Source organism: Stegodyphus dumicola, chromosome 2 (genome assembly GCF_044657685.1).
Source record: "Stegodyphus dumicola isolate Sdum_Otavi_A_Nest chromosome 2, ASM4465768v1".
NCBI classification, from domain to species: domain Eukaryota; kingdom Metazoa; phylum Arthropoda; class Arachnida; order Araneae; family Eresidae; genus Stegodyphus; species Stegodyphus dumicola.
In genome coordinates, this window is record NC_140769.1 from 64,930,756 (window position 1) to 64,953,652 (window position 22,897).

Sequence of the window (22,897 nt, forward strand, 5' to 3'; positions counted from 1 at the left end):
GATGCATAGTGATCTGCAATAGACTCAGCTTTCTCAAAATCGGTGTATGCGATCCCGTTAGGGCCATTAATGGGCGGAATATTAGTGTTGCGTCTTTTAAATTTAGATACAGCACTCCACAGTGAGTTATCATCTGTGGATAATGCTTCTAAATGTCTGGCCCAGTCAAGTTGTGCATATTTTTTCAGTAGAGTCCTGACTTGTTGGTTTAATTGATTAAGTAGAATTTTGTCCGTGGGACATCTGAAACGCTGCCATTGCTTTCGTGTGCGGTTTCTGTTTCGGATCATCTCCCGGATGGCACTGTTTTTGTATCTTCTATCAGCTCTCATTGCTTTGCTGTTTTTTAGTAAGGCATCTTGAAGCTCGTCTGTAAATTCTTCAGTGTAAGCGTCTAACTCATCCCTTGAGTGTATTGTGGTGGTGGGGTACTGAGTGTTGTTTAGAGCTTTGGCATAACCTGCCCAGTTTGTGAAAAGGGCTCTTTTGTGTGGTGTACTGTAGGAGTCGGTAGATATTTCCATCATCACCGGATTGTGGTCTGAAGACAATGCTGTCAGACTTTCGACATAACTCGGAGGGTTGATGTTTTTTAAAATGAAAAAATCCATGATTGATGGTCTACCTATCCCACAGTGTGTTGGTTTATCTGGTACTGCCAGGTGAATATTGGCCGCTAGGGCAATGTCGTGTATGACTCGTCCGTGTTGATTGATATCCCAGCAGTTCCACTCGCGGTGGTGTGCGTTGAAATCTCCACCTATGATGACTCGATTGTTAGTATTTAATAGTGTTTGTAAATCTGTCCTGACAGAATTTGTAGGTGAGTGTATAGGAAAATAGGTGGAGATAATAGTGATTGGTCGTGATGTGTTTGGCGTGAGTGTAATAGCTAGGGCTTCAACCGCTAAAAGCTGTGGTAGTAGAGTGACATGATGAGGGATGGAGCGCTTAACTAAGATTAGCATACCTCCTCGTGCATTTTCTCTTGGTGCAAATCTACCTTCAGTAGGCCTGTTCCATCGATGCGTAATATAATTGGAAGCTCTGAAATAATTTTGGGTACCAAGCATGTGTTCTTGTAGGAGTAAAATATCGGGGGAAACTTCATGTAAAAACTCCTTAAGCTCGTAGGCTTTTTGGAGCAATCCATTTGCGTTCCACGTGATAAGAGTGAGAGGCATATTAGGGTTGTTCTGAAACATGATTGTTGATCTCACTAACAATTTCGTAGAACATAAATAGCTTATCTACAGGGTCAGACAAGGTTTCCACTTTAGGTAAATAATTTTTAAAGATATTATTCATCAATCTAATATTATTGATTCCAAGAATACTGTTAAATTCGGCGATGTTTTTCATGAAATTAAGGAATTCAGAGCCTTGTGGCTTCTCCTGGCTGTCCATAACATTTTCTTTTCTTTTACTATTGGGGTTATCACTATTAGTCATATTTAGATTTTTTAAAGCATTGCTTAGATCACTGAGCTTAATATTTTCATTTGTCATTGAGTGCATATCTTGTGCAACAGTAGCCGGTTCTTAGGGATAAAAATTAGCATTTCCATTAAGCATATTGTTATGTTTTTTGGCCATATCTGCGTAGGAGATGCCTTTTCTGAGAACGCTGTCCTTTTTTTGCTGGGTAGGCCTATTTCGTGGGAATTTCTCACACCCACGGTATGAGGCTACGTGGTTTTTGAGGCAATTGGCGCACTTGGGCTCTTCCATCCTTCCTTTGGTCGGACAATCCATGGTTTTGTGTTCCAGTGAGCACTTAACGCATCGTGGTGCAAAGTGGCAATTTTCAGAAGAATGGTGCCACTTTTGGCAGTTATAGCACTGTGGCACCTGATTCTTTGAAATATATTTCTCTACTGAAACAGCAAAGAGAAGGAGGTCGGTGACTTGATAAATCTCGTCCGCTTTTTCATTTTTGATGATTTGGACAAGGAATAAATGCATGGGAGCTTTGGTTCTTCGTCTTGTAAGTTGTGTGACTTTACTTATTCCGAACCCCCATGTCCGATAAGGCAGTGGCTATATCCTCCGGTTTTGTGGTTATAGACAGTCCTCTGAGAACCACTTTGATTGGGCGAGCGTAATTTGCGTTGATGACGTAGTGCTCAACTTTTTTCTCCAGGAAAAGAGATGTCAGGATTCTACGGTCGTCTGCAGTGCGTGGTAGGACTTTCAGAAGTTCTCCATTAACCTTTCTCAAAAATTTGGCTTCAGTTTGGAGAGCTAATTCCTTGAGAAAAGCCTCATGGGTCATTTTTCCAGGATTAACCATTATGGGGGGAATAGCCTGTGATTGGCTGTTGGTCGGCTGCTGCTGCACGGCCTGTCCGTCTGGGTTATTATCAGCATTAACATTTTCCTCGTTACTAGAATTTTCATTTAATACAGAGTATCGATTAACAGTTTCTAAATTTAATGGAACTTTATCTAATTTTTGCTGCTTAGCAGTTTTTACGGGTAACTTAAAACCATCATTATCTATAATTATGTTACCATGACTAATTTTTGCTGCTTAGCAGTTTTTACGGGTAACTTAAAACCATCATTATCTATAATTATGTTACCATGACTAATTTTCCTCTTAGCTTTAACTTCCTCATTTTTCCTTTTCATACTAGAAATAACAGGGGGGACAATGCTTGAAGAGCAAGATAAATTGCACTTACCTCTTATTTCTGCTGCTTGAGCCTGGAGCATGCGTAAATTCTTCGTCATGATATCTGTTGTGGTATCCGGGTCAGAAACCGCGCGTAGCCGTTGACATGCTTTAATAGCGGTCTTCACAGCCTCAATTTCCTTTTCCAAGTCCATTAGCTTTTCAGTATAATAATCCAGGTTTTCGTTAATATCCGATTGAGGTTGCTGGGGAAGTCCAACACAACTCTCCGTGGTGGCAGGTGTCTCAGGCGGGACGCTAACATCCATCCGTGTAGTAACTTCGGCAGTAGAGCCCATTTCCGTCGGAGCGCTCATGATGCGCACGTTCAAGGATCAAGGACCTAATGCCGGATATGATCAAGGTGACAGCCGGGAACGCGTCAGACGAGGGAGAAAACCCATTTGGGTTGGTCTATTTCTTATAAGGTCCATGAATTTTACGCGCTGAACCCCACGCTAAGAACGACCCTGCTTACTTCAAACCGCTGTTCAAAAATTAGGAATTAAGATTTTTATCAGTTACAACCGCTTAATTTCTGAATGCTAAAGAACTTATTTGTGGAGATTGTCCCTTTATAACATAAAATTTTAAAATATAGAAAATTCAGTGGATAAGACTTGATATGTTTAATCATAGAAGCAACATTTTCGAGAGTCTCTTTATAGCTTTGGACATACTTCTCGCAGCTAATCAATTGGTGTAAATTCAGCAGTGTGTCCAAAGGGGATATTGTGCGTCAGCTTCAACCAAGCTAATAGAATCCATTACTTACGCGTGAGATTACATTGATAGTTCGACTGGTCGCATGAGTGTTTTAGTGGTTTTTTACCATGTGTAACGTGTATTAAAGTCAGTTTTCCCTAGAAAGGCATTCCTCCCTTTGGCAGACAGCCCTCGCGTGCTTTAGAATAATTCAATTTATTTATAATATTAGTTTATTCCATTCACTTAATGAACTTACAGGATAGATGAGCCATGCTCTATAAATTGTGAAAGTTGAAAGTGATTTATGTGAAAAATAAAAAAGTCTGCATTTCTTTTTCACAAAATTCTTAGGCTTAAAAATTCTGGCATTAATGTTGCTGGAAATATTAAGACTTGACTTTGGTATACCTTCATCTCTGAATGCAATGAAGAAAATAGGTTATTTTTTCCCATGGGCAATTAGTGTTTATACATGCAGCCTTTTCTATGAGTAGGGCACCCTGATATGAAAAAAATATTTTCTCTACTGAAACCAATTTTCCTTTTCAATTAATGCCTTATTTATTTGCTATTCCGTTTAGCTTATTCTTAAAAACTTTTATTTTTATGATATTTTTCATGCTTCACTTGTAAATACCAACTGAAATTTGCGATTTCAGAGATTCATGTGAAAACGTTTCATGTCAAACAAACGAAATTGGCCATTTCACATTAATAATATAGGTCCTAAGAAATGAGAACCTTTCTCCGTTAAAAATGTCTTCTTTAATATTGAAATATGTGGAACTGTACCGTATTCTGAATCCAATTCATTTGTATATTTTATCTTATTCATTTTTATTTTTATCTTGCTAATACAGAACATAACTTAGATTTATCCACTCTTGGAATTACAAAATAATGTCAAAGTAGGTAAACAAGCAATGAAAAAAGAATACATCATTATCAGTAAAGTGTTTAACAACGATTAGGACAGAATCATTGTAGTTTTAACTCTTAACTAATCGTTATCTGAGAATACGCTGCTCTCACCAGTAATTACAACGTGTTCCCTGACTAGGCCCCCAACCTGAAACAACGAGTTCCTCTTCTGATAGTGGCAACCAGTTTGGTTGAAATTATTAGAAGTGCTAATGAAATGAAAGTGATAATTTTTACAAACGATTGCTTGGAACTGCATTATATTTTTGTTATTATTTATAAAAAATAAATAGACAATTATAAATGTTTTGAAAAGTTGTTTCTGAACACTTGCTTTATAGTACTCGGTCATTTAAATATCCGTGGGTAACAATTTAAGAGATGCTTTTATATATGTTCGAAATCTGGTACCTGATTATCTCTAGGTCACTGTACAGCTGATATTACGTCTTAGCTAGTCGAATTAAAAAACTGTTAACATTGACCTCTTTTCCTTAGTATTGCCTGAAATTGATAGACATAATCATCAAGGATGTAAACTCTCCTCATTTTATCTATAAACTCTTCCTTATGGACGACAAAATTCAGTCAACCAATAAAAAAGAATTAAACATGCACCAAAATAAACACTATTAAAAACTGATTTCATAACAAAGTTTTGTTAAATGTGAATAATGCATTGCCTTAATGATAAAGAAGTCGCTTCAAATATCTCCTGATAGTTTCTCTTAAACGGTAGATTACCGATACTCTTTCTATTGTTTTCAGACCATACTCGTAACTTTCTCGCAAATTCTCAAGTACATTAATAATGAATTGTTGTTTCCGGCCCTAATAGAAGTCACAATTTGTTTTATCAAAACACTGCTGTCTTCCCCTCATATTCCAAATATAGGAGTCAGAGATTGTGCGATCATTTGAATGAGGACGAGTTGCAGAGTTTATTCCCTGGAAATTGCGTATTTCCCAAAATTCTCATAAATCAAAGAATGCTCAGGAGTCGTCATAGGAAAGTGGTCCAATCAATGCAGGAATTATTTTATTTGAAATCTAAGGTTCTTCAGCCATAGAAATTTTTCAGATGCTTTATAAATGCGTAATAACACTATATGTCATTCTTTATAAAAATGTCCAACATCATCCCCCCCAGGGACGTTTCAAGGCATGAGCCGCCCGGGCCCAGGGCCTCGGCCTCAGAGGGGCCTTGTCTCGTTCTTGAATCGGCTTCAATAAGATCATGATACGAATAATTTTAATCGGCAAATGTTATTCTGGAACATTTTCTCCAAAAACCTAAGAAATTCCAACTATATGCTAACTGGCAACAGTGCCGTTTTTATGAACATGAGTAATAGTCAAGGGGTGTGCACATGTATCACAATATCAGGATTATTTTTTAAGTACATACTGAAAATGAAAACTGAAATAATGTGGAGAAGCACGAATGATTTAAAACTGCATTTCAAACCGAAACAAAAAACGTACTTTAGTTAAAATTTGCCTAAAAGATGAAACAAATTTTGATACTCTTCAAAATGTATGAAAATTGTACCAAGAAAAATCAAAAATCATAAATTATATAGAACAGGGAAAGGATATTGAATAGTTTACAATGTTTCCAATATTTGTTTCAGTGATAAATAAAAATAGAAATCTATCTTTAACTTAGCAGTTTAATAAAGCAATAAAATAAACTTTTTAAATGATAATTATTATTTCCTATTTTCATTACGGTTTTTGAATTTGCAGTAACTTGTAACAAATACGACTGGAATTTACGACTAGAATGTATCTTTTTTATTTAGAATGTATTTTGTTTAAAAACTTCTATTCTTATTTTAGGAATCACAGGTGTCTTACTTTTCATAATCGTGTGTATTATATTTATATTTGCCCATCCCAAGATCCGCCAAAAAGCTTACAGTTATTTTTGGACTACCCACAGTCTGTATATTTTGCTGTACATACTCTGTCTTATTCATGGTTTAGCTAAGCTTACTGGTGTAAGTATCACTGACAATAAATGTCTTCAAAATTTATATTTATTTTGATGTTGATTTGAAATCATATTTCCCTTTCATTTAATATAAACATATAACTAGTTTGATTTGTTTATTTTCAAAGTTGGTTAATTTATTTTATGAACTTGATTACTATCAATGACAACTTTTAATATATAAGATGATCTTTTATATTAAGTACCGTTTCTGAGTAATTTCTATGGTATTTCACTTGTATATTTCTGGACAATTAATGTCCAGAAATTTATGCTCATTTATGTATTAATGAATATTCGCACAAAAACAGAAGTTCGGACTTTAATACAAAGGATAAGTCATGGTCTTCATTTCTACAAAATAGAGCTACATAAGTATTTTAATAAAGAACAAAAATTTAAAATAAGCCTATATCTTACGCACACTTAACGTAATAATTATTAAAATTTTTATTTCAAAACTTCTGATTTCACAGAAAACATCAATTTAAAACTGTTGTCAGTTTTCTGATTCTTTTCTTTATTTGTAATGTAAAGTATGAGCTTCAAATCGAAGAAATTTTAACTAAAGTTTTTCCCTGCTTTAGTATGTTAAATATGAGAATTCATCACCTTTCTTTTAATACTACATTTAGCTTTGATTGAATATCTTATTTTCATGATATAATTCAGAGTTACTTTAAAAAATTAAAAGATTTTTGTCTTGTTTCAAAATGCCATTATTTAAATAATTTTATTGCTATTGAAATTTCAGTAGCTATGCTTTTCTTGCTTCTAATTTAATTATTATAATTAATAGAGTTTCTGTCATCATTATTTTGTCTTTTGAGAATAGGACTTTCATGAGAATCTAGATGTTTATGACTATTTTAAAAAATTTCGTTTCATTCAATTTCCTCAATATCTTCAAAGATTTAATAACATGTAATCTAAAATTATTTGAATAGGTCAATGAAATTGATTTTTATAATCACTTACTCAGAACAAAACTTCTAGTTTTATTATTTTTATGTTATGGATAAATGACGCTTACCTGAGCATTATTCAAATATGAGGTTTTACGAAAGTATATTGAAAAACACAGAAGTTTATATTTAAGTATCATCTCGATTTATTTTGATTAAAATTCTATATTTTAATATTGTTTTTATTTCAGAACCCTCGATTTTGGATGTTTTTCGTTGGGCCCGCTATTGTTTTCACTTTAGACAAAATTATCAGTCTGCAAACCAAATATATGGAGCTGGAAATAATAGAAACAGAATTGTTGCCTTCAGGTAGGACTAAATATATGTTGCATGAAATAAATTAGGCACTTGAAAATATTCATTTTGAATATATAATTTATCCAATAAGGAATACAAAGCAAATGACATTGTACTAATTCAAAAGTCAAACAACAAAAATCAGCGTTATATTTTCAAAATTTTCACAGGACTGGTTTCGATGGTTTTACCGAACCACCATCCTCAGCTGCAAATGATCAAGACAGGAAATAATGATTGGATAAGATAAGAAACCTGAACAAGAATAAGCAAGTGGTGCCATCTGTTGGTGAAACCAGAACTGAAACATAATTTCTTTAAAGGCCGAAGCCAAAGATGGATTGTAATTAGGATCGTTAACTAGAACAGAAAGATTTTTTTGAATGTGAAATGCCTCTAGAAAATCCACTTCTCCAATGGAAGATGTTTTTTGAATAATTTTGGCAGCAGAAAAATTGAAAGTGTGATTTTCAGACCAACAATGTTGAGCAGCAGAAGACTTCTGTGTTTCCTATTTTCTAACATATGCCTCATGTTCTTTGACGCGAAATTTTAAGGCTCTCGTAGGTTGGCCAATATAAATTAAACCACACTGGCTAGGAATCCTATAAATACCCCAGGAATTCATATCCGGAATGGGGTCCTTGAGTATGGAACTCGGAATTTTATTGATGGGAGAATAAACGACCCGAAAGTTAAATTTCTGCAAAATATGTGCAACTTTATAGCTAATTGATGGAAAGAAGGGAATGATAACAGAATTTTTATAATCTCCTAAAACAAGAGTGTGCCTTTTAGTGTGTTGAGATGAAAATTTTTTAACTGTTTGATTAATAATGTTGGGTGATTAATAATGTTGAGTTTTTGTTGTTTGACTTCTGAATTAGTATTTGCTCGGCGTGTTATTGTGTTTTAATTATACAATAGTTGTTTGCTATTTTCTGAAGAAACTTTGAGATTTAATTTTAAGATTTAATATTTTTTTTATTTTTTTTATTTTTATATCATAGTGAGGAAAGTTTTCTTTTGTCCGCTTGCAGATGTGAAGTTCATGAAACATACGATGTGTGTAAATAAAACAATGAGGCTGTTATTTTTATAACTTTTTATTCAATTAAAATTACAGTGCATTTTGTCTTCTTCGAAGTAATCACCTTGGGAAGCCTCAAAGCGCTGGAAACGATTCTCCACTCTTCATAATAGTACTGGAATTGGGATACTAGAATCACCTTCATCTGGTCAGTCAGGGCTGTTTTCATCTTTTCTAGTATCCAAAAAATGACGTCCTTTTTATCAATCTTTGGAACAGAAAGAAGTTATATGTCCTCATGTTGGGGGGGATAAAGTACTGAAGAGCCTCAAGATGTTCTTACTTGCCAAAAATTCATTAATTGAAAATGCAAAGTGACGAGGCTCATTGTCGTGAAGCAGTACCCAGTTGGCCTTGATTTTTGGTCTCGCACATATGACCCTTTTTTGAAGACTTTCAAGAACGTTTCGCAAAAGTATCGATTCGCCTGAAGGTACAAACATTTTGTGGACGATTCAGAGGCCACCGTAAAAGCAAATCAGTATATTTTTTATCTCCGACTCTCTCATTGACACTTTTTCTGCTGGTGACAAGTTCAAGTGTTCCATTCCTAGCTTCGGCGCTTCATTTCTGGATCGTTCTCGAACACCCGTCACCAGTCATGACATGTTCCAGAAAATGAGGATCAGTTTCATTCCGTACCAAAAAATCAAGGTATTTGTCCCTCTTATTTTCCATTTTTTCCAACAAAAGGCTTTCTTGGAACAATTTTCGCACAGATTTTCCTCATCTTCCAATTTATTTGTCAAAATCTGTTGAATGGGGTGTGAATAAACTTTTCTCTGATCATTTGGGCTGCCAAGCGACGATTAGAGCGCAGAAGATTCCGCATTCTGACTACATTTTCTTTAGCTCTTGCAGTTGCAGGCCCTTCCGCGTGAAGTTTGCCTTCAATCGACTCCCTCCCTTTTTAAAATTCCTTAAACTATATGAAAACCTTGGCTCTTGACAAAACATTGAGTCCATAGACCTGCTGAAGCTCTGCAAAAAGCTTCTAGGCAAAATCTGATAACACAACGTTGTTCAAAATTGATGTCACTAATTTTCAAAATGCTCTAAAGAAAAAAACAGGTGTACCAAAAGAGCATCCTACGGAAAACTACGTGACTACGCAATTCAAACCCGTATGCGTTGCATATCGAGTGTTTCCCCCACCGAAACGGAAATTCTGCAGGGCTTTCAGATCGAAAACTACGCTACCAGTCTCATTACGTTATTTACATATCTCATAGATACAGTTTCGGTTACATTCATTATTGAAAAAAAAAAAACTTTCCTTTTTTCATTTTTTTAGATGTAACGAAGGTAAAATTCGCCCGGCCACCGAATTTCAAATACCTGTCCGGTCAATGGATCCGGCTGAGTTGTACAGCTTTCCGAAATGCCGAGTACCATTCTCTGACACTGACTTCAGCGCCTCATGAGAATTACTTATCTGTGCACGTCAAAGCTCAGGGTCCATGGACGTGGAAACTGAGAAATTACTTCGATCCAAATAATCTAAGTGATGGACCTCTTCCAAAAGTAAGTGAACAATCAGACGTTTAAACAATACAAGAGTTTCAGATCAAAACGAAGGTTATATCAGTATTCAACAGAATTAGTGTCAGAAACTGTACAGAATGTATAGAAATTTTTAAAAACTGAGGAGCGACAAGAGATTAATGCATTTCTTTTTTATGATATTGTAGTTTAATGAGTAACGCATCAATCCGACGATTTTGGCGTATTAAATTCGAATGACAAAGGCCTATTTTCTGTAAATATAAAGAGATCTTTAATAAAAAGAAATCTTTAAACTTGTTTCTGATCATCATGCATCAAATAAAGCAGACAATAATATCTCACTGATCTGAAACTAATCGTCTGAGGATCTTTTACTCTTTTCCAAGTGAGGGAATTGTAACTATTTATAGACATTCTTCTGATTTGATTTTGTAGCATAAAGGAGAAAATATTGATCTGCCAAGCCAAAAGTCCTATGTTTGAACATCGTCCATTTTCCGATGGTAATTTCTTAGAAACTCTTGTGAAGTATTCTTATTTAACTTAATGACATGAAACATAAAATTTTTACACGGCTATACAGATCATTCCACGGTAATGTGAAATTCATAGAATTCTCTTATAGCGATTTTGGTTACTTAAAAATCATACATCGTACTTTCAAAAATAAGATGTCCATGAATATTCGTAATTTTATTTTTACCAACTATTTCTTTATGCCACTGATGTTCATATTAAAATGCCGAATGAAAATATAATACCGGTTATTTTTTAATATGCAGATGTATGAAAATATGCAAACTAATTATGGGAACACAAACAACTAAAACCTTGTACAATTCAAAATATCAATTAGTTACATGAAATAATGCTTAAATTTTATTATTTTAATTTTGGGACTTCTAAATGAAAAAAAAAGTAATAATTTGTTTGAAAAAGTACTTTTTATTGCTCTTTAGTAATTGTTTACTGCATTCTCTTCGGATTGGATACTTAGAAAATAAGAATATTTTTTACAAAAAATATCAATAAATAGTCTATTGTGTAATTTCATTCCGCAATGTATTAACAAAATTATTTTGGTAAATTTTGACGTGAAGTTACATGTAACAAATCTAAACAGCTGGTGCTTTGGTGGATTTACATTTGTAACAGATTTCGAATATTTACGAAACACATTTTTGAAATAACAAATGTCCAGCAGGCGCGAGTTTTCATAACATAGATTATAAAATAGTTCATGACTTTAGTAGTAACTTTTTTAATGAATAAATAGTAATTTGGACAATATATTAGATAGCTTACGAATGTTGACAAATAGCGTTAATATAAGTCAAATAATTAAAATTTTAACTATGTATCAGTTAACTGTGGAATTAAATCTTAGCTGGAAATGCCATATACTGTAAACTGCTTCAAAACAAACAAAAATAAAAACTGCTTCAATTACCCCTGCCATATTTAGCCCAAATTTTAATTGCAAGGTTTTAGTAAATTAATCCATTATATTATTATTTTATCTATGCTATGACTTGTACCTTTTTCAACTCCAAACAGGATGCAAATTAGCTATGTGTTTTTACGAAGAGAGGTTTTGAAAGTTGGAGTGAGAGCTTTCGCAACGACGCTCACTTGTGTAATATTTTCTCGCTCAGCTCTGAGAATTACTTTATAGCGGCATTAGTCTTTTGTTGATAGAGTTTTCTCGCACAATTTATACATATCTGAGTTAATGATTGATTGCTTTGTAAATTTCCAGTGTTAATTTCTTTAAAGCGTTGACTGCCGTGGGGGTCACGAGTGGCCAGCACTCGACTCGCCGTGGGGGCCACCGGTGACCGGCGAAGCGACCAATAGTCAAAATACATGATTAGAGTAAAAATTGATACTGATAAATTTTTAAATAATACCATTAGTAATGGTTCTAAATGGCAAAAGTTTAAATAATAAATCACAACGCCTCGGGGGTCACCGGTGACCTCCGCACAAAAAATGCATTAAACACGATTATATTACTCACCTTATCTTGTGTAAATAATATTTCAACATAATATGCATCGCATAATAAAAACTTCATGTTGGCGCCATGGGTAAACAACGTAAAATGCGAGCGGCCATCAACATATTAAGTTTTACTCTAAATTTTCTGTTAGATTAATTCCGCAAGTAGTAGACATAAAGTTTGTTAACACGAGCTGTGCAAAATGTTAAGTTTGAAGCGTTAATAAAAAGGTTGTTTAAAATTTTTCTAAATTTATTATTGCTGTAGTAATACAGGGCAATAATTCGCCTGACATTCTCACACAGAACCAAAGTTTAGATCGTTGAGTGAGTGATTCCCTATATCTTTTGCTTTCCATACAATGGCTATGTGACTGAAGTCAAGAAATACCAGCGGTTCTCCTCCGGCTTTATTCTCGGCCTTGGAAGATTGCTCGGGTTTCGTGATTTTTCTTATGTGATACGTAGGTATGAGCTATGACAGTTCACCAGCGAGCGAGCAGTAAAAGCTGCTGAACACTGGTAGTTCGGTTCGGGGATCGAGTCTCGGTAAATGGGCTGCCTGCATGGGCTTTTTCGTGGTTTTCACTGTATATAGTATGTAACACGTATACAGTCTCCCTTAAAAAGTCGTCTCTCTTTCCATGCAGTGCCTAATGGCGAAGCATGTAATGATTTAAAAAAAAAAATACTTAGCTACGATTTCTTGAGGAAGTCTTTTGTGAAGGCAGTTCTCATCTTTTACCATTTATTAATAAATTTAAATCAATTCACACAATTATTACACAAAATTAGTGTGATAATTTTCAGTGCAATGGTTTAAAATAAAGGATAGAAGAGAAGAATGGGTGAAAAGGTAAAAAAGAAGTATTAATTTCCTGTGCTTTTATTATTTTGTGCTCCATGCTTTAGTATTTGTTGTAGTCTTTTGCTGTTCAACACAACTTTTCTTTTTATTTCTCTCAACCATTATTTAAAACGCCATTATAAATTATTGTTTGCTAAAAATACATCTTATATTGCATTCGGGGAAATGAATAATGAAGCGGCCTTGTCGGTCTGCAAAGATTGCTGCATAATGTCAATGGTGCTGCTCATTTTTTGGCAAAGTGTATTAAAAATAATTGATTTTCTTGTGCAATTACAGTTTAGGCTTTCTATAATCACAAATATCACTCTTCAATCATGCTTGTAGAATATGCCAATGATTGAGTGCAACGGAAAATGACAAAGTTTCAAAACTTTGTTGCTATTTAAAAGTAAGTCTATTAAACTAAGCCCTTCAATAATAAGAAAAGTATTAGTAATTACAGTCTTGTTTGCCTTTTGCACATAGAAAATAAAATATAGGTTATAAATATGGGCAAATATAAGAAGAATAAACATTTATCAAGTGTATGTTTTGGGTTAAAGTGACCTCGAAACTTGCTAGCAAAGCATTAATCAGAGGTTCGTAGTTTTGTGTAAAGCAAAACGAAATAGTGCTTTTATAATACTGCTTTGAAAATTATCATATTTAATTTTTTCTGAAAGAAAATATATTCTTGCTGCTTTCTTCCTTTGGAAATTTTAGCGGCGAAACGAAATTTAATACAGAGTATTATTGAAAAATTGGATGAGAGCTACGAAGAAACGACAGTGATACGTTTTCCCTGAATAAAATTTGGGATACCTATATTACCTGATCAAAAATGACCATAAAACGTTTAAGAAGTTTATCACTTCCATTGCCAGAAACGAAGCTGTACACTCCTGCCTTCGGATGGATTCTTAAAGTGATATCTCTGATGAGTGTGAGAATTCAACAAATTGATGAAAAAATAAGTCTTATCAAAATATATTTCAGGCAACTTTTTCGTCCTTTCAGCTTGCTCTTTCATTTTTTATTTTTACATTCAATGTTTATTATTTTCAAGGATGAAGTCCCTAACCTAAAAAAACTAGAAGTAATGTGCTTTCTCTGTAGTTCCATTTCTTTCATTTTATGGCATTTTATGGTATACAAGCACAGAAGTATTCACGCGTTCCTTGTAAGAGTTAGAAGACTTGAAAATTTAACAGCCCATAAATGCATGAAAGGAATTCCAACTGCAAATGTAGTTCTTGTTATAGTCATAGCAATTCCTTTTATTTATGCCGCTGGAATGATGACAGCTGGATTCTACTCTCCTGATGAGAAATATTTGGAGTTCTGGGGATTAGAGATTTTAAAATCGCACAGTCAGTTACAAAAATGTGCTGCTCTATTTCTATGCACATTGTCGTTTTTCACCGTGAAATTTTCCATTGCCAGCATATTCGTATTTTTGTTTTGCATCTTTTGCTGGAAACTGAGCAAAATACTGAATCACCATTGCAAATCTTTGGCTGAAAGCGTAGAATCGGGGAATCTGATAGATTACATTAAATCTTACGTGGCAATTACTGAATGTTGCAAACAACTGGACAAGTGTTTCCAACTCCCCCTCTTTCTCATGCTCTCAGTATATTTCACAGTCGTTTACACAGGCTTGGCTGTTGGTCTGTCCAAAACTGGTCGTTCGGAAACAATTGCAACGGCTGAGTTTACTCTTACAATGATTATCTGTGCTGGCTGCATTTTAGGTCTCTTTTACTTTGCATCCAGAATACCATCTGCGATGAAGACAGCTAGAAACAATATGCAAAATATAATTTTGATGTTACTATTACAGAAATGTACACTGGATTCATCTAATGTGAAGAAAATAATGCTTCTGAAGTCACTAAGTGAAATCGAACCCACATATATTTCTATTTTAGGTGTTATACATATCGACAGTGGTTTGATTTTCAGTTCCATTGGATGTGTTTTAACGTATTGCGTGCTAATAATGCAATTAAAAAAGGATGTCGATTAAAGTTGTAGAATTTTTTGTCCGAACTTCAATATTTAACAGCAATCATTGCACAAATTCATTCAAAAAGAGTGATCCCTGTTTTAAGTGGTTTCATTTTTCAAATTTACAAATAAAAAAGGGCAAGTAATGTTAAAAACGAAATGAATATATTTGCCTAGAAGTGTTTTATATGACTTTCGAGATTTCCAGTTCTTCTGAGAGAAAAGGCAAGAGGATAATCAATGGTTTGCTTATGCTATGCAGCTTAATCTTTGTTTATCTTACCTACAGATGTAAAAATTGTTTGTGTGACCCTGTAAGCTGGTACCAAATATGACCTGTACATTTTCGACTAAAAATGCCCCAGGATGTAAAGTTTGATGACCTATTAGACGGAATTTGGAATGAAATTCATCGAATCCATGACTGCATCAAGCCCGTTAGAATATTTTATAAAGAAAGTGACAACATTGTACCTAAGTTCTTTGATCGCAATCTTAAACTCTTAAGTTTTCTTTATCTCTGATTGAAAAATATAAATTAGTACTTGTTAAGAGAAGTACTAAGTTAAGGTCATCTGAAATCTGTAACTCTGTATGTCTGTCATTTTAAAATAGTTACTGTATGTGCATTTTTCGTTTCCTTGATGCATGTGTTGCACATTGCACATTTAAGTTGAAACAGGAATAATCTTTGTATCAGGAAGTTTCACGCTAACGTAAATTCTAATGATAGCAATAAAAACGTAAAAAAAAATCTTGCTTTTTCTAAAAAAAACTATGAATATAAAACACTAGAAATTTTCTAAACTAGAAGATCATGACAGTTTTTTGTCTATAGTAGACAAAAAATTGTCATTTTAGTTCAACTAAAGACTATATATAAAGAAAGACTATAGATAAAAGATGATAAAATTTTTAATTATTTTCATGTTACAGGTTAAGTATTTATTTTATTTTATATGAAAGATAAAAATAATTTTTTGAGTATTAAATTTCAAAACAAACATTTGAATTTTTTTTTTTTTTTTTTTTTTTTTTTATGTCAAGTTTTTACATTTCATTCCTGCAATGTAATTTTGCAACTCACTTTAGTTTTTAAGACTTTAAAGCTCAATAAAATTAATATTCCGATATAATAACCAAGGTTTTAGAACAATAAGTATTTAGTACCTTTGTCACATACTTACAGCTATGCAGCATTTTTAACAATGATGGAGAGCTTAATGTAAACAGTTTCAGTACTGTGAGTGGGACAGGATTCTGGTAAAAACATCTAACATTTGGCATAACGTTTGTAGAGTAAAAGTACTTTTTTCGATCATTAAAATGTGTTTCATTGTAAACGAAAAACTCCAGAAATTTCGCACAAAATTTATGCCTTGATAATTATACTAAGATTCTGAAAAGTTTTTGTATTCAATGCGATGAATTTCATTTTTTTGTCATGCACCTTAGAAAAAAGCACTACATTGATTAAGATGACTTGATTAAGATTGCTATAAACAGAACTACATTTCTTTTCACAGAATCCAGGAACTGTGCATATTATACATGTATATATATATATATACCTCCACGAAAGTGTTACCTGACCTTTATTTCTGCGAACGTTGATCGTAGACATATACTTTCGCATATCAAAATGTTTTAGGAGATGCGAATATAAAGTTTTGGCCTTTCCAAATTTCAAAAAACCAATTTATAAAAATTACAAAATCTAATTTTTATACTTTTCCCTCAGTTCCTATATTTATATTCATTCTGAAAAGTAAAATCGAAAAGGTTTGATTTCCTTTTGGCTAAGTGTAACCCAGTTTTTAACTCTAAAATTTGAGAAAATGTTTTCTAAAAAGTTGTTAATCATACACAAATTGAAGACTGAAATATTTCTGATATTCCCAGGTAAAGCGTAACGAACGTTCGTATGCATATTGTTGCGAAAGTATTGATAAACATATTTTTTCTTTCAAAAAGGAGCTTTTATTCACAGGCTATTATAGAACCAATGCTCTAGAAACACTGGTAGGCTTCAATAGTGGCATGTAACTAACTTGTAACATTATTTGCATAAATTAAAAATTAAAAAATATTTCCTGTTTAGTGGATTTCTGCATTTTCATTAGAATATGATTCCAAAGTAATAATATTTTATGCGAATATTAATAATTTAGTTATAGCATTTGAAACTTATTTACGTGAAAATTATTTCCTCAGACCACTTGTAACAAAATTATAAATTAAACAGTGTTACACACTGCTGAATCACAAAAAATTTAATTGAATGGCATTTAAGAAGGAGAAATCAACCTTGAATTATGTTAGTTTATTTATTAACCGAGTCCTAATTTAATTTAAGAATAAGGTCAAGTATCCCATAAATTTTGAAAGTAAGTATTTCTGTCAATTTTTGTCGAAGGGTGTCAAGTTTTTTTTTTTAATTTTTCATATAAAGTTTCCTAAATAAAAAAGAAAAAAATGTATGAAAATTTTCATTTCCCAATTAAAAAAAACTTTTTAAATTTTAACATACCAAAAACTGAATATTTGCATCATTTAAAACATTTGATATCTCGAAGTGCAAGTCTACAACCAACAGTTGTAAAAATATTGGTATGAACTTTTGTGGGCATGGGGTATATATTAGATATTAACATTCAGGGACATAAGTAGACATAACATTCATGTGCCTCTATTCAAAAGTATTTCTGGGCCGCTTTTTCCCAGGATTTATAGCACCAGAAAAAAAAAAATTAAAAAAAAAAAAAAAAGTTAAGGGTTTTTAACTGATGATGATTTTGGTCTAGGCTGGATAAATAAATTAATAAGCACTATAAGCATGTGCTTACGGGTTACGAAGGTAGAAAATCCATAATAGAAATTTTTGCAAGAAAAATTATTATGTTCTCTGTTTTTCGGTCAACAAGGAGTAAAATTCGGATACTCTTGCTTGGCATCAGTTGGTTTCTAATCCAGCTTTGCTGCTTTGGAGGATCAAATTTTTATGACATTTTCCTTTCATCAGGGATATATCAAACACAAATAAATAAATGCGTACGGCAAAGAAATATGCTATGCAAAGTATAGAATTAAAAGAAAACATGCAAAATATAGGATTGAAAAGAGAATTCTTAGATTAGCAGAATTTGTATAAAATATTATTTTGAATTTTATAAGAAATCTGCTCCAAACTAAGATTTCTGTACCTCTTTTACAATTGTTATTATTCACTATTTTTAAGAAATGAATAAATGACTGGTTGAGGCAGAGAGTAGAACTGATGATAAAAATCACTATAAATAAATAATAAAAAGTAGGGGATTATTAAAAACTTGCATCTTAGTAGTTTCATTTCTGCAAAATCATTTATTAATTCCCTGAATATTCCCCTTTTTGTCTACCATAATTAAAAATTAAAATCTTAGGTATTTCGAATGGACCGTGGCTCGATTTCAGGCGAATGGACTGGCTGCGTGGTTGATTTTCGTGGTTTTCCTTATGTGTAACTTGAATAACAGCCGGCATCACTAATTAAAAAAAAAAAAAAAAAAAAAAAAACCTCCATGACAGCATCCCTGACTTTAGCCCTCGTGAACTTTGCAATATTCAAATCTTGTTCAATTCGTTTTTCAGACCACTGGATGACTAGTTAGTTGCATAGAAACCGATGGCCGAGTGAGACTGGATTGGATTGGATTGGTTTATTTGGGTCACACACATAAAGACTATTTGCCTAAGGGTAGAAATATATTCGTGGTGGATTTTCAAAGGAAACTCACTAGTATCCAAGTTCCACGTTAGGGGGGGGAGACTACAAAAACTTCCAAAAAGCCAGTCCGTTCCCCGGAAGTTGAAAGCTGATTGAGAAAAGTTGCTGAACGTTCTTAATTGCTTCCTAGGTTCGATTTCCAGGAAGAGATGAATTTAAATTTCCATATTTGTTCTCGGATGAAGCCAATTAAAAAAAAAAGAGTTTTTTTGTGGAAATTAAGAGCTTGAAAGCAGTTTGACAATCAGTTTTCGAGTTTTGTCATAATATGGAAAAGAGAAACATTCATTTTAATTTATTTATTGTATAGGGTTTCCGTTAGTTCAAATAACCAATTATTCAATTTTTTTTTATATTTCCTGAACTCCTCAACTTCCTTTCCGATTTCCTTGCCAGGATACTAATTTAAATTAAGTCAAGTGACGTGAGGGTGAGTCTTGGATCTTTTTCAGAGCGTGTTTTCGCTAGCCAGCGCAAGTTTCGTTTCTGACCTTGTTGTTACACGAAATTGCTGATACGCTTTTTGGCCATTTGAATAATTATCATGCCTGGTAGGTTGTCGAGTCAACCTAGTTAGCCGTAACTTAAAGTGCTAGTCCAATATTACTCTTTGTTGACTTAAATTGATTTGTATAGCAACGCTTAAGTTCCCCTCCCCCAAGTTTTCGGTGTTATTGTAAAGCACCAAGTACGTGCCTTTCTGTTAACAGTTGAAAATAATTAAAGCGTTACTTTCTCTCTTCTTCTGTGCTCGTATTATTTCGCACCAGGTTCATTAGTAGGATCTAGATTAGTTTTATGCGGGCAAAGAGAGTTAGATTCTACAGCTGTATAATGCAAAAACATTTATCGGATCTCCTTACCTGGGCATCTAACTGATTACAAAGGGTCCTTATACACTGGTGTGCAAAAATTAAGGACGAGACGGTTTTTTCAATATAACTTTGTACAAAAGCTTTCCAAATCATTACATTTAATACCGTAAGATCCACAATACGTAAGGACATGAGTAATGTAAGCAACACTTACTAAAAGAGAAATCAGAGGGATAAAAAGAAGCTTTATTGAAAAAGTAGCATGGAGCGCAATGCGACTGAAGGCCGAAACATCCCTGTGATGGGTGTCCAGCAAGAAACATCCGGTTTTTAATAGGGGATATGATCTTCCCTGACTGCTAGGCAGGTTTCACAGCATCTGCCCATGCTGAGAATGAGGGTGTCAATGAGTTGTTGAGGCATTGCTGCCCATTCGTCTTGCAGCGCCAATCGAAGCTCCGGAATCGTTACTGGTGGCAAGGTACGAGCTGCCAAGCGTCTGCCTAGAAAATCCCATACATGCTCGATGGGATTGAGATCCGGAGATCGTGCCGGCCAATCTATACGTTCAATATCCTCACTCTCTAAGAGCTGTTCGGCAGCTACTGTGCGATGACATGGTGCATTGTCGTCCATGAAAAGGAACTGCGGACCCATAGTTCCTCTAACAAGACGCACATATGGAAGAAGAATCTCGTTACAATAAGGGGTCCCGTTGACTGAACCTGCGTCGAAGATGTGAAGGTCTGTACGACTACCAAGCATGATGCCTCCCCAAACGAGAACACCGCCACCTCCATACCTGTCCCTTTCAATGATGTTCGAGGGATGATTGCGGCTTCCCCGCTCTCTGCAGATGAGTATGCGATGAGAATCGCTACTCAGACTGAATCTGCTCTCATCTGTAAAGAGTACTCGTTCCCATTCATTGTCTCTCCATTTCCGGTGTTCCCGGCACCACAGAGAACGCCTTCTCCGATTGGCAGGCGTTAGAGGTACACACCGTACAGGGCGTCGTGCAAACAGACCACCACCGTGCAGTCTTCTGGCCACGGTAAAACGCAATATCGGTCGTCCAGTCGCCTGTGTCGTGTGTCTAGCGATTTCTCCCGCTGTCTGCCGCCTGTTTCTTCTGGCCTGTAAGGCAATATACCGGTCATCTGCGGGTGTGGTTCCTCGTGGACGACCACTACTAAACCCCCGGATAGCTGTTCCTGTAGTTTGAAATTGTCTCCAAAGTCGTGAAACGATGCTGTGAGCAATTCCGAACTCTGCAGCCACACTTGTCACACTGCAGCCTTCCTCCAACTTCCCAATGATTCGACCTCGGGTAAAAGCATCCAGATGTCGTCTAACAGATTGATTATTCGCTCTTTTTCGCTGAGGCAGCAACTCGATGTGATTTTAACTGCTATACGGCGTGCAATCTCTTTGCCACAAATACTGATCTTACACCGACAACATGCTTTATACTACTCAGACACTCCCCATTACGTCTACCTGCATATCTGCGCATTTGCTACCGTACATCACCTTACTTAATCTCCTGATTGGTCTTTCTGTCCGCTCTGCCTCTTCGTTCAGCTGATATGCTAATGTTTCGAGTTCGTCCTTAATTTTTGCACACCAGTGTATACCGCCCCTTCAGAAATTCGGAACTTGCTTTTCCAATAACCCTGATTGTCATATGGTCTGTAGTACAGAATAAGTAGTAGTCTTGAACATAAACGAGTTGAAAACGCTGAGATTGGACGCAGGGAATCAGAATAAGAACATACAAATTGTTTCGAATTCGAATTTGCTTTCAACTATAATTTGTGCAGCTTCGGTTTCTCTCAGTTGCTGATGTTACCCGTCTGAAAAGCACAGAAACGAATTTCGCAGTTAGGGGTGCCTTAAATTTTAGCACACTTTTAACTTTAAAGCACCGCCTAGTTGCCCCTATTTATGACTAAACAAAACTCTGCTTTTGTTTTTGTAAAAATATTATAAATATGTTTTTATAGAAGCAAAAATAATCAGTCTATTCCTATTTTATTTTTAAATTTAATATTGTAACATGTAAATGTAGTTTAAGCAGAACTTCTGACGGCCCTCTAAGGCCTCGGGCTCCTATGCGGCTTGCATTTTTGCAAACACTTATTTGTGCCACTTTTAATATTGCATACAATGCAAACGCTGGTCGGTTAAGATTTTTCCTTTATAATGTATAGTGAGTTTCGCAAATCATTTTTACTTAAACGTTATTCTACAAAACGATGCAACTCTCCCATGACGCACCCCATATTCAATAATTTTCAATAAATATGTTTAATCATTAAAAGCGGCGATAAGAAGAAAGTGTGGTTGCAGACTACATTGAAATTATACGAAGGCAAGCTAGGAAAAACAGGAACATGACACTGTTAGATTAAGAAATTGCGACATGGCTTTATTTCTCCGTAGAAAAAAATAAGTTCACCTTATTTTGCTTTGGTGGATAAAATACTATTATTGGATAAAAATTTTTGCTTTTATTTTTGTGGGTATGTAAGTGCTTGTGTTGCTTGCGCTGCATACGAATCATGTTATTACCATTAATTCTTGACTGAAGCAGTTCTAAAAGATTTACTTCAAGATACTACATTTGGGACTATCAGTTACTGTGAGCTGCATAATTTTAATAAATATTTCATTCTCAGTCTCTTGTGACTTACGTTTTGAAAATTACTTTATGTCAATTTTTTGAGATTTGGTCAGCCTGTAAGCTATTGGGGAAAAATATCGCAAATCTAAAGGCCACGAAAAAAGTAGGGAACACTGTCGTGACAGTAAAGAACGCAAGGACAAAACTATCATCTTTTCTAAAACACAATATAACATCTGGTAGAAAATAAAATGAAGAACATAAGTTCTCGGTTGTAAAACATCGTCGTACGAAAGCATGGTAGTAAAAATAAAACATCTATAAAACTTAAGATGACGGCAATATCTCAGACTTTTTAGTCTTTTTAGAAAGTTTTAATCTTTCTCAGACTTCAATCTTTTCAGATTTTAAGTTTCAAACACATTTTAGTTATTGCAATGTGTAAATGATTAGGGAGCGTGAAAAGAAATGAGAAATATTTTTATCAATGTTAATTTCAGACTTTTTTCAAATGATTTAATAATGTTGACTTAAACTACAACAAGTTTAATCATACAAAACAAAATTGCAATTATGTATAGCTGCAGTACTAGGGATTTACGCAATTATCTGTTAAGAGTCGTTATTTCTTTTATTGTTTTTATTAAAACTTATTCATTACTTTCC

At 34.3% G+C, this 22,897-nt stretch overlaps 1 protein-coding gene across 2 annotated transcripts in view; it reads left to right on the plus strand.

Moving 5' to 3' along the window:
- The window catches only part of LOC118195019 (dual oxidase-like), a 511,368-nt gene that overhangs the window by 473,056 nt on the left and 15,415 nt on the right, over positions 1–22,897 (plus strand). For both annotated transcript variants that reach the window (XM_035366249.2, XM_035366251.2), the window contains 3 exons: positions 6,149–6,309; positions 7,459–7,579; positions 9,952–10,181. In XM_035366249.2, the coding sequence (XP_035222140.1) occupies positions 6,149–6,309; positions 7,459–7,579; positions 9,952–10,181 (512 nt within the window). The remainder of the gene's footprint in view (positions 1–6,148; positions 6,310–7,458; positions 7,580–9,951; positions 10,182–22,897) is intronic.